Here is a 13,178-nt window from a genome sequence, read left to right as displayed (position 1 = left end):
AATTTTGTTCTGCGGCTTAGATGGGGTTAATAGCACCCAGACATGACTACTACAATTTTACAGAAAATAACATTACGAAATATAAATAAAACTAATTTAGGAAGTGAAGTATTTACGAGAAGGGCTGGAGATATCTTAACTAGGCTCAAATGAACGGCAGCACAGAGGAAGCTGTTGGAGTTGCCAACACCAAATAGACGGGCCAAGTCAAACAGCCCACACTAATGACATGGAAATAAGCAGCCTCTTGAAGCAAGGCAGAAACAGATTGATTTAGAATGGCAGGAAAAAATACACATACCGCTTATGTAGATTATCCTCACTTCAAGAGAGGTCTACTAGGCAATTCTGCAGCCTAACAGGTGATGATGTAGATCAAATATTTTTACTGGTAAAAGGGATATAACACCTGACAATGAACTACTGTTTAGTGTGCATGAATTTACACGTGTTTCAGTGAAACACTGGCATCCATATAAGCCTCCTAGTTCCTAATACCCACAGTCCAGAGGGCTAGCAGAAAACAAAGTTAAAAAGAGAAAACATGTCTGTTATAGAAGGCCCCATAGGCAAGTTTGATCTGTATTCAGTGGTTTTACATTAACTGAGTAGCACCAGCTGTCAAGTGTTCATATTTGGCTCAACTGGAAAAAACCCAAGAATATTTAGACTGCCTGAAATCAACATCAAGGTCACTGAGATGGAAGCCAGGAAGGGAGAAAACCTCCGTGGATGATGCAAAGGCCCGGGACTTACCATTTGCATCTCTGATGAAAAACAGTGACACAAAAGCAAGACTAGCACAAGATGCAATACTTTTGCCACGTAAGGGTATCAGATAGCCCTACAATGGAAAGTAAGAGGTGACAGCACCTCCAGCTTCTAAAAACAAAGGGGTTAAGAAGCTACATTGACCTCTCTCCCGCTCAAAAACGAACTCAAATGGGAAAGTGTCACAGAATGCTGAAATAACTAAGCCTTAGAAAATTATACAATCAGAATCAGTGACCCTGTGAGAGGCACACTGATGCTTCAGGGAGACTCACAGGTCTACCTGACAACCTGGATTGTCTGGAAACATCCGGCATCTCAAAGAGTAATTGCATCTTATTATTCTGTGTAGTTGTTTAAAATTCTTTACTATGCCAGCATGAATTATTGTTCTGAGACGTCTTTGGAGAAGGCTGATTTACTTAACAGCAATGTTATCCCAGACTATCTTAGCATCTCAAAGGATAGGGGGCTCTCTCCGGATCAGGAATATCAAAGCCTTTGTGCTTTGCCATGGGAAAGTCTTCTCAGGGAAACAGAAGTACAGAGGAGCTCTGGTCAAAATCCCAGTGTATTTTGGTTTGGCTGATTACACACAGACTATGAATTTCTAACATCATGAAAAGCACAAGTATCTAAGGACCAGGTTCACATCTGTTTCCACCCAAGGCATGACATGGATCTTTCTTAAATCTCAAACCACATCTATATAAGATAGCTTATTTCCTTTTCTTGGAAAGCCCTTCTCAGCTATTACTGCAAGCCTGAAAAAAAAGCAATTGAATTGGGAAGGGACTGGAAAAGGGAACATCAATGCACAGCAACAATGAATAGGAAAGGAAAGGTCAAAGTACAACGAAATACATAACCCCATCAATTCTTGAGGCTATTGTAAACACTAGAGGAAGAACCCCATCATCACTCCATTCCCCACTGCCATAACCTACAAGGCGACCTCTGTCCTCAGGAAAACATCCTGCCTTTTACCATATTGTGGATGTCAGTAACTCCAAACAGCCAGATGAAAGACTATGTCCATCATCTCTCCCAGCACCACTCTTCCTTCACACCTGCCTGAGCTTGCAGGCGAAAGGAGGCAGAGCCTTCATGTTACTATACCATATGCAGAAACGCATCTCCAGAAGACAACAGCATTCCTCGACCAACCCACAGCGCAGACGAGATGCACAGGAGGGCACCACTCCATGAGATCCAGGTCATCCTAATCCAGACTGACTCAAAAAAGGAAGGTGTGGTACAGGAATACATGCAGTGTTGGCACACCGCTACACAAATCTGTCACGGATAAAGGGATGGTGCAAGAGTTTATTTATAATGATAATATGAAATGTTTGGAAACGATCTGGGGATCTTCAGTGGCCAGACAAACTGCAAGCTGGGTTCCAAGAAAAAACACTCACAACTCTCACTTGGTGCACAGGGACCCAGGCACTCAGTGCCACTCTACAAAAAGGTTATTTAAGAGGCAAATCCATCCCCACCTGACTTCAAGTCAAGAAGTAAAAAAAGCCAGGTTCACAAGCTACCTGCAGTACACACCCCAGCAGCAGTGAAAGGACATGCTGGCCCCGGACAGGTGTGGCACAGCTAGCATGAGGCATCCCCTGGCTGCGATGCCAGTGAACCTCACAACCAAGCCAGCATACGATCCAAACGGCTCAGTGGCCCTGGCTTCTCTGCTGTGACTATGGGCCTGGGGATGTTGACTCCCTTCCCATACACCAGTGCAGAGCAAGATGTGACAGCACTTCTGATCGTTGGCCAGGGAGACCAAACTGACCACCTGGAAGTGAAAAATCTGCCCCACCTGCAGTGCCCATCCTTCTGCCCATAGCTATAGCAGCCCACAACGTGCTTTGGGGAACGGTGTTGCTCAGCACAAGTCCCTATGAATTAGTCTCACTACTGTCTTCAAAAGCCCAGAAATATCTTATGCAAACTTCATGGTACAGATGTTCCCCTGCTGTCAACGCATTTTTTCAGTCAGGATGAGGTGCTCTGGGGGTGACAGCTGGTTTTAACTTTTCCTCTGGGTCAACAGTTTCCACAGAGAGGAAGCAGATACTTCAGCCGCCACAGGAGAGCTACACGGTCCAGTATTTCCCCATGGGCACTCAGTAACCTACGGTGCAATTAGCTATGCAAAAGAGCAATACTGTGCATGTACAGGCAAGTAACCTTGCGTGTGAGCGATTGCTAAGGTCAGCCCACGTGCATATGAATGAACCTGGACGTGTAGGTGTGCTCACCCTTACGCATAGGTGCTGCTGAGGATCCTGGGCAGGGAAGCTACACAAAGAAGTCGATGAGTTACATTAAATGAGCAACTTCAGCTTTCTACCAGCTACTTTCCTCAGACAAACACACGCACCTGCCCATTCACACCAACACTCAGGTCAGTTTTAAAGCAACTCACGCTGCTCTGTAGTAGCTTGGGTGCATGAAGATCAGAGAGAGCTCACCATGGTGAGGGGTGTAAGAAACCAATCTTCTGGGGAAGGAAAGGGACACTAAAGAGGTACATAATACTGGGGACGTGGAAGTCTTGCCATAAGGACTTTTTTATTTGCTCATCTCCATAGTTTCTTCTGAACCCCTATTTCCCACTTCAGAGAGTGGGACTGCACGCTCCTGAGTGAGAAAAGTGGCAGTCCATGAAGCGAGAAGCTGGACAGAAACCACTTGTCACAATCCAAGATAGAAAGATAACACACTCCCATTGTTATTTACACGCAACAATAACGTCTGGAGGAACAGGGACAGGCTGAAGCAGCCCGAGAGGCAGGTTAAAGAAGGCCTCCCCTGAACCCCTTGTTCCTACAAGCTGCACCTCCCAGAATTCTAATCTAATCATGCACACCCTGCTTGCGCCTGGCTCAGCGCGACTCTCACACCTGTATAAAGGAAATCAGTGCAAGTGATTTATCGCCTCCCAAGATACCATGGTCTTTGCAGCAGAAAAAACAAGAGTCTGCACAGCAACGGCTGGGAATGACCTCACCTCCAAGTTTCTGCAGGGATCAGGATTTGCTTTTACTATGTTGACACAACGTTTTAAAGCAAAGGGGGATCACTGCACATCCTCCCTCCCTGCAAGCATGGCTCGCTGATGCCAGGCTTGCTCCCTCAGAGTCACACCTTTCTGCATGGGTGGGCAAGATGAGGCACTGCTGGGCACAGAAGAGGAAAACCAGAGGTAGCAGGAGATCCCCATCCCACCAGATTTTCCATCCAAAGTATTGCGGCAGCTCTTGGAAGAGGCAGGGTATTGGGGTGAGGAGTCCTCCCTGAGGGAGACCTGTTCCTGCCCTTGCCCCTTCCAGCTGCGCTGCCAAGCCAACAGTATTACAGCAGTAAAGGCACAGTGCAGGAATCGCTCTCCAGATTTGGCTGCTCTGTGCTTTACTGGTATTTTCTCCCTCCCCAACACTTCATTTACCCTTGAAATAGGAGAGGTTCCCACCTCCGGCATTCACTTGTGGGAGCAAAGCGTGCTGTATAGCAGCTACTAAAGACGAGAAAAACATTTCTACTGGAGAGCCCACTCCACAGAGGTTAGTGCCTCTCAGCAGTGGAAGTAAAGAGACTGTCTCCAGCTCCTCGGATTTCTTGGCAGGGAGGCAGTGTCCTGCCTGTTACAACTTGTTTTGGATGACAACAGGCCACATTTCACGTGAGGAGAGTTGTGCCCATCTTCAACTCACATCAGCCTGCTTGTTTTTCTTCACTCAGCTGTAAACATATTTAAGATTCCCATAAATACCTGTTGGGCAACAGAGCAACAAAAATATGCTCAATAAAAAAAATAAAAAATAAAAAAAGGAGCAAGCTTCACAACAACAGAAATGAGATACAACAGTCCTGCCAGTAGGGCCCCCTGGGAAGAATATGCAGGAATACCTTGATGCAGTCACATCTTTTTTTTTTTTTGACTAGACCCACTGACCATATCAGCATCACCTTCAAAGGACCGCTCCAACTCATGACAGCCAATACCATGATCTGTCCCTGTCTAGTCCAACGCAAACCTCTCAGACAGCTAGAAAAGGGCTCAGATCAACTTGGCCACGCATGAGCCCCAACCTATGGGGTATACCAAGCAAGAATTCTGCACCTCAGGCTGGTCCCTCAATCTTTGACTTTAACATTACAGCAAAATGACCCTCAGAGCCAGAGCCTCTCCCAGTGTACAGTGACGCAGTGCCATGGAAGCCAACGGGTACTAATGATTAGCAAGGCCCTTTATTCTCTTTCACCCAAACTTATTTATATGTTTGCATAGCTGAGCTTCATATACATCAGGGGAGGACAGCCGGGCCTCAATTTTTAAGCATCACTTACTCAAACACCCATACCCCGGCCACCTGACATTTGCTTCCTCCACCACACACTGTTCTGGTGGGGGAAGAGGAGCATAAAGCTGGAGAGGATCGACCATGCCTGAAGACTTGCTCTAAGGCACGGACCTGGGAGCAGGGGCAGCATGGGGGCATCACAGCAGCTTGTGCTCAATCCCTTTCCTCTACACCATGCATGGGATGATTTTGTGTGACTCCTTACAACCTTGCAAGAGGAGGGCTCACCTCTCTGGAAAGAGAAAACATACTTGGCTTTCCATACACAGGCTGTTCTGCAACGCCATTTAGGGAGGCAAGAAGAAACTCCGTTAAAGACACAGAGAATGGACACGGTGATCTCCTTCAAAGCCCAGCAGCTCTTCCGCTTTCTGGCCTCAGTGGATGGAGCCTCTTAGCCTTTTGCCCAGAAAAATTACCCAATAAACAGCCTTTATATTTTATCATTAACAACTGGGGAGGCTGTTGCATCAGATGAGGTGGTAGCTCTCGATTGGTCCCAGGTGTGACTTACAGTAGTATTCCCATTTGGGACATGTGACAGAAAACAATGCAGAAAGAAGAGGGGAAAAGTATTAATTGCTCTGGGAGCCACTCCTTCCTGCATCAGCTCCCTGGGATCTCTGGAAAGAGTCACCACATGGAGTCACAAACACAGCCGCCCCAGTCCCCAGAGAAGAAAACATTACTTAGTTTTAACAGCCAAAAGAAAACAAATGCTATTTGTCTTTCACTCAGACTTCTGATTTCTCTTAAAACAAAGCAGGCTTTTAGAGGTACAGGGGCAAGAGGAAGGGTGGGGAGGGTCACAGATTAACCTTCCTCCTGTTAGCAGGTTCCAGAATTCTGGCCACGAGGCTGGGAAAACATGATGCCAAGTGCCCGGCGCGCCTGCAGAGCCTTGGCTCCCCAGGCACAGCTGCTCTCCCTCCATGATGCAGAGCTGTGAGGAGATGCCTGCCAGAGGGTTTCACCCTCCCACCCTTTCCAGCAGTGTTTAAACACCTTCCACATGCAATGCACAGCAACGTCTCTGGTGGATTTGGGAGAACCTGGACTTCCATGTAATTGAACTGTCATAGAATGTAATTATTTTCCTTATCTTGATTTAGTTGGTGGTGACCACACTCATGTCACTGTTTCCAGTTTCAGTTTTAAAAGAGAATGGCTTTTACAACAGAGATGTAAAAATAACCTTGTCTAAAAGCAAAGAGGAAGAACCCAATTCATAAGAGAAGTCATTTGCTCCTGTGCATCTCTTCCATCCTCACGCTCACTGCCTGTTTCTCCCATCCCCTCCCGGTCCCTTTGCATTGCTGGCAGTGAAAGGACTGTCAGCTGTACAGCTCCAAACACCTGACTCAGCCCCTCTCTCCTTATAACCACTATTTTAAATACCTCCAAGTGGTTTGTTTTCTCCCTTGCTGCACTGCACGACTCCCCTATATACCTCTGCGGTCTCCTCTAAAGATCTTTAGGGGGGTATTGGCAAAGAGGCATGGCTAGATTGCCTGAAAGACGTAACACAAAGCAGACTCATAGTGCAACCCACCTTCTCACGTCCCAACCAAATCCACCAGGCATAAAAAGATTTATCATTAGAGGATTTATCCTAACCAAAGAAATCAGATCTCTTCTGCTGCTGGAACAATAAATGTGTTTTTAGCCTTAACATCACAAATAATACAGAACAAATGGACAAGCTGAAGTCCTGTAATGGACTTTGTAGGAGTAGATGCTCATGGGGCTCCTTGCACAGCCAGTCTAAACTTTAAGGCTGAAACCAAGCCCGACTCATGGCACCAAGAGTCAGGGGGTTTATAATGTGTTGTGAAGGGATCAAGGTACTGAGAAGTATTAATAGTTAAATGGTGACATGTATTTGAAAAAACAATATCAAGTTAGATTGGCACCAAGCACTGATACTATTTTAAAACCAGCAGCAACAACATCCCAGGCTTTTACACAACCTTGGGCCATTCAAAACTTTCCTGTGGCTGTAAAAAAAAAAGAGAAGTATAAACCCTACATGATGCTGACAGAAATAACTGTTTTCCTCTGATTTGGAAAGAAAGAAGCTAACCGCACTTGGTATCAGCTGTGGCTGTACTCCTAGAAGCGTGCATGTAATGAACCCGCTACGAGGCGGGTGGTGTGCATCTCCAGGGTATGCATTCCCTCCTCCTTTGCATACTTCTCTCATCAAAGCAATATTCAAAGACTCTTTGCTGCCTTCCAGGTTAGCACCAAGAACAAGAGGCACCACAAAGCCATGACTCCGGGCTCTGCAATGCCAGCAAGGTCGCGTTTTGACAGCTCTCCTGACCGAGACGAGGCCGAGAGCCGACAGACCGAAGGCTGAAAAGCGAACCCCCCCAACACCCGCCTCCTTCCCGAGGGACAGGACCCACTGCCGTCCCTAACGGCTCCCCGGGGAGCAGCTCCCGCCCGCCGGCAGCGCCCTGCCGCCCGCCCGCCCGCCGCTGCGCGGGCTGCGCTCAGCCCCGGGCACCCGCCGGGCTCCCCAGGGAGCGCGGGGACGGGACGGGTGCGGGGACGGGACGGGACCCCCCTCCCCGCCTTCCCCTCCCCTGGTGCCCTGCGGGGTAACTCACTCCGGTCCGGGGTTGCCCCGCCGCCGGCCGCGGCCACCAACTCCAGGTAAGCGGCCCAGAGCCCCAGGGCCAGCACGCCCAGGGCCAGCAGCAGCCGCAGCACCCGCCGCCGCCGCAGCCGCGCCAGCAGCCGGCCCCGCATGGCGCCGCTCAGGGCGCCCGGCCCCCGCCGCCGCCCCGGGGCATGCTCCCGCCGCCGGCTCGGCTGGCTCGGCACGGCTCGGCTCGGCTAGCTCGGCTCGGCACGGCACGGCACGGCACGGCGCCGCTGCCTCGGACCCCCTCCTCCGCGGGGCGGGCCCAGGTGCGGGGCGGCGCCGCGCCCCCGCGGGGCAGCTCCCGGCCGGGCTCTGCCACCGCCCCCCGCACCTGCCTCCGCCCCGCGGGGCCGAGCCGCGGGCTGCGCCCCTCACCGCCCGCCGGCCGCTCTGGGCGCTGCCGGGCGCCGGCACCAGGACCCGGACCGGGGCCGTCCCCGCCGGCGTCCCGCGGGGCAGCGCTGCCAGGGCTCTCCGCTCCCGCCAAGGCTACGGGAAAGCTGCGCCAGGGCGGCGGCGGGCACGCTGCCCCGGCGCCCGGTCCTGCTCGAAGCCGGTGTGGTGCCGGCGGGAGCGCTGGCGGGTCCCTCCGGTGGGAGGTCGGGAGATGGTGGCTCCTGTGCGTGGAGGGAAGCAGGACGCGAGGGGCGATTCGAACTCACACAGCTGCGCACAGCTGCATCCATGTTAACGTGTCCTGCACCTCGTGCAACGAGTGCGTTTACTTCCGCGTGCCTTGCTCAGGAGGAACGGGGCACACTCGCTTTTTGAAGCAAGCTGGCTAGATGCAGCATCACACCGTTCAGACCTCCCAGAGGGAGGACCTTGGAGACCCACGTGAAGACCAACCGGGACCTTCCTTGGGTGTGCTTTGTGTTTCATTTCACACCTCATGCACGCTTCTGAAGAGGTTCTCCCAGCTGACCCCTGCTGTGCTGTTGGTTGGTTCATATTGCCAAATGGTCCCAGAGGATGAAAACTGGGTTCCTCCTGGGTGAAAAGAAGCTGGAAGATGCTGTCTGGGATGCATGTAATGTGTCCGGCTGGGGAGCTAGTCCTGATTACCCTCCTTCCAAGCACGTATGGCACAGGTGTTGGATCATTGGCACCAGCTGTTGCCCTTCACAGCTCTGCTCCTGCACTGATGCAGCCCCTGTACTTTATGCAACCGTGAAGAGAAACCCTCAGGCTGAAGTTTATTTTTAAAACGTGTGCAATGATGATACACCTTCTTTTGAAGGTCCACCTTCCTTTCACGGCAGTAGCCTTCTGAAGTGGGAGGCTGTGCAAAAGGATGCTCATCATTATTTAGCCTTGAAAAATGTGCCAAAAGCCTTTTAAATGGCATGGAGGGCCATGGGAGAGCAGTGTGAGTCCCAGCTGGGACAGACCGACATTGGCAGAGTGCCGGCATCCAATGTTGTACTGGTAGCGACAGGAGCAGCAGCTGTGCTGAACACCCTCTTCCCAGTGTCCAAGCAGCACCTAGAGACCCTGCCATTATCTGTCACACATTGGGATGGACAGACAGGCAATAGGTTTCCTTCTTCTGAATGTCTCACAAAGGTTTCAGAGCCATCTCCCTTCAGCTTTGCTTTGGACAGATTTGGGAAAGTATATCTGGAGAGTTTTATACCTCCATGTGGAGGTGGAAAGACAGTGACGTTTGTCAAGATGGAAACACATCCTGTAGTGGGGGAGGCCAGTGAGCAGCTCTGCCCTTGGGCTCCCCTGCCTCCCTGGGGTCAAGGTCCATTCTGCAGCTTTCAAAGATGCAACACATTGTGTTCCTCCTTCCTACCTTGGTAGAGGCTGCAGGTGCCTGTGGCACTGGTCCCAGCACAAATCAAGGTGCCTTCTCCTCCAGTGCAAACAGCAAGGGCCACCAGTGCCCATGCGACTGAAAACTTGAAGCCGTGCACCAATTTAATCATTGTGCAGCAGAAATCTCATGTAAGGGTATGACGCTCATTGTTCGAGTTTTTTTGGTGGTGTGCTGGTTTGTGATTTTTTCAGCATGAGAAAAATAAACCGAGTTTTTTATATTTGTTGAAAAAAAAACCTAGGAAAAATTATAATAACTATAGATCTAAATTAAACTTTACCATTTAAAGAATGAGAACTGAATGATGTATTCTTAGCTGGAAGTTGTCTGCATTTCTTAAACGAACAACCTTAAGTCTGAAAAATGACAACTGCACTTGGTTGAAACTGTTGGATATTAAAATACTAAAATAAGAAAGCACATTTTTCTCTTGTGAACATGGTACTAAAATAGAGGGGAGGGGAAAATGAAATTATAGGCTAACAGCAGTATTGTTGACTCTTAAAGAAACAATCTTTTTTCTGATAGAACTATGCTATAATGAAGACACAGAAAAGCTCCTCTGGCTGGAGAAAAAGCTTAAGGAAGTGAGTGTGGTATGTTGATTTCTGTTACAATGTAGTTACAATAGAACAATATTAAGGAAGAAAATTAATCTGGATGTAATAAATTGTGCAATGAGGAATTTGACTAGCCCTACACTGTACTTGAAGTAACTTAGTTTGGACCACTTACTCATTGCAGCAAGCAGTGGTGCCCAGGAGTAAAATCATTCACAGTAATGTTTTAAAAACACCTCACATAGATGCTTTTACCCCAAGTTGACCAGCAGTCTTGTATTCCTAATTTCTCAAGCATCCCAAGTCACACAAGTGCATGCCCAGACCTCCACATCTTCTCATCTTCACTGGGTGCAACACAGTAGTGGTGGAAACCACATCATGCAATCATGCCATACGCTGGAGTCGACCCAGTCAGGGAAGGAAACGACAAGTGAGCTGGAAGCAAGTGATGCAGGAATAGGGTCTGCGCCATATTTAGATGACTCAGGCAGGGAGCCGACACTGCTGATGGCCCCAGTGACCATCCCTGAACATCTGACAGGTTGCTGCTTGCTTCAGGATACACCTCTCCTAGCCTACCCTAAATACCCGCTTCAAAGAAACTATTTGCCAGATGTGCCAACTGGAGTATTTTTTGCTTTATTGGGGCTTCTGTTTGTTTTGTATTTCGGCTACGTTTCCTCATGATAAAAGCAGCCTTTGATATGAATGCAGCACTTAACGATGCGCATCTCCTGTCCCTCCCGGCTCCCCTGTCTAGCTCCATCTCTGTGCATCCCTGCCTCTTCTTGTTATGCTTTGCTTCTAGTTATCTAACAACTGTTTCTCTGTTCTGTAAATTACTTTTAGCTCTGTGCCAACATCCTTTCTCTGTAGGCTCCCCAAAGGTTCAATTATCTGCCACTTGCTCCTTCCCTTCTTTCTTCTTGTGTAATTTTAATTTTAACACTAATTACCAGCTCCACACCAAAGATACCCAACTGTCCCTAGCTTTCACCACCCCGGTGGCTCCATACCCCTCTTCCTGACCTCAGCCATGCTCTGAAGCACAAATAATGACTTCATCTCAACATTCATCATCGAAACGGCTCAAAGGCAGAAGTGTTTCTAAGAGAAAAAGGCAGTCTCTGAAGACACAGTTCCCCATTATTTCCCTTTTTGGCTCCTCAGGAACAGACTGGGCTCTAAAAGGCATTACTGGTGGAGCTACCCCAGAAACGTCCCTGTCAGTGCTGCAGTTTAACACCACAGTAAAGGAATCGGCACGGTCCCACAACAACTGCTAGCAAAAGGACCTTCTTGCCCAGTTAAGTTGTGCTGATATGGTGTGTTTTGCTAAAATGGTTATATTAATCAGCAATGGGATTTTTACCAGTAGTTATGCTGCCAACATTTGTGTGAACTGGCCTGAGCTGGGGTTTGAGACGTCCTCTGCTCACATGGCTATGCTCCCTCAGCTCCAACTTTGACTGACAGCACCATGGTCACATCTATTACTCTCCTACAACCTACTTGTCTGGGTGGAAAGCCTAATTCGTGAGTCTGTCTTTTCACTGTGTAACTCTTCTCATAGCTCTCAAGCCCTAGCTGTCCAGATAAAATTACACAGAAACTGCTGCCCACCCTTTCAGCTGTAAAGACAACACATTTTTACGTGAACACCACCCAGTACCTCTAGCAGCACCTTCCTACTGCAGGTCCTGCCCCACAAATTGGCCTGAATTGCTTTCTGCACATCAGAACAATCTCTCAAGATCTAAAGCACACATTGGCACTTCCAGAAAAAAAAAGATATTTTAAGTTGTAAACTTTCAAAAGACCTTTCAGGGTTTAGACATTTACCATAATGAAAGATATATCTACGTATTTGAACATTCTGGAAATCTATGTTTTCAAATCTGACTGAAGTTTTGCCTAAATTTCCTCATTCCCCTATCATAAAGGTACCAGTACTTAGTTCATATTTTAAGTGACTGTGCTCATCATCCTTATGGTTCACAAAGTTCCAAAGTTGTGTCACAGTCATTTTATTAGGGACACTGCAGAATACAAATCCAAGCAGCTCTCCCTGTGATGGCACTGGGCAGACTTCTATCCACCAAACCCATCACTGAAGAGGAAAAAACCTGTTTTACTGGACAGTTTAGAAGTGACTTTATACCGAGATAAACGTTTACAGTGATAGGCAATTTGATCTCTGCATCAATACAGGAGAATCCAGCCCATCCTGGACGTCCTCCACCAGGGTAAATCCAGAGTGCCTCATTCAGATCAAACCAATTTCAACAATGAAACCCTTCATGCCTGCCTAGTTAATCATTGTCTTAACATTGAAACACTTCTGGGCTGAAGGCCTCTCTAGGTTTTCTGAAGTAAAAACAAATAATCCATATTTACACATTTGCAATCTGTCCCCAATCCAACAGCATCGCAAGTCTTAAAACATGCAATGTAGCGTAAGTGAATAGTCAACCGCACTGAGGGCTCTGTTTATAAAACTGTATTTTTGGAGCTTACTTGAAGGGCTGCCACTCTAACTCGTATTCAGAGATACCCTTTCTCCAAACAGTTCATTTGGTGCTAAATGGGAAATATCCAAAGTCCACCCCACTCTTCTCAAATACTCCAGGAACAGCCTGTTTCAGAAAAAGTCCTAAAACTTTTGATGGAGCATCAGAATCAAAACAAACTTTTTGTTCTTTGTGCCTAAGTCCTATGAATACAGCAACCAAAAGGAATCATCACAGCTTTCACCTCTCTCGCCTTCTGCACTGTATCTAAGCACGTTTTGGTACATAATCCCAGTCCACATGCTAAAAAATGTGTGTACTTCTACAGCTAGACTTGCACATTTAAGAATAACTGTTTAGGGAGTAAAGGGGACATTTCTTACAATTCAAAGCAACTTGGGAAGATAAATGCAAAACATTGTGGATAAATTAGGAAGAAAGCTCCTAAGTTCCTTAGATACAAATGACCTTTGATGCCAC

The 13,178-nt window shown here is 48.0% G+C and overlaps 1 protein-coding gene across 1 annotated transcript in view; it reads right to left on the bottom strand.

Moving 5' to 3' along the window:
* Nucleotides 1-7,904, bottom strand: part of B4GALNT3 (beta-1,4-N-acetyl-galactosaminyltransferase 3) — a 67,890-nt gene extending 59,986 nt beyond the window's left edge. Inside the window, exon 1 of the mRNA XM_037389775.1 lies at nt 7,763-7,904. Within this exon, the coding sequence (XP_037245672.1) occupies nt 7,763-7,904 (142 nt within the window). The remainder of the gene's footprint in view (nt 1-7,762) is intronic.
* Nucleotides 7,905-13,178: the final 5,274 nt, after the last annotated feature.

Source organism: Falco rusticolus, chromosome 5 (genome assembly GCF_015220075.1).
Source record: "Falco rusticolus isolate bFalRus1 chromosome 5, bFalRus1.pri, whole genome shotgun sequence".
Lineage (NCBI taxonomy): Eukaryota > Metazoa > Chordata > Aves > Falconiformes > Falconidae > Falco > Falco rusticolus.
Note: the sequence above shows the minus strand (reverse complement) of the source record. Positions and strands in the feature narration are given on the sequence as shown.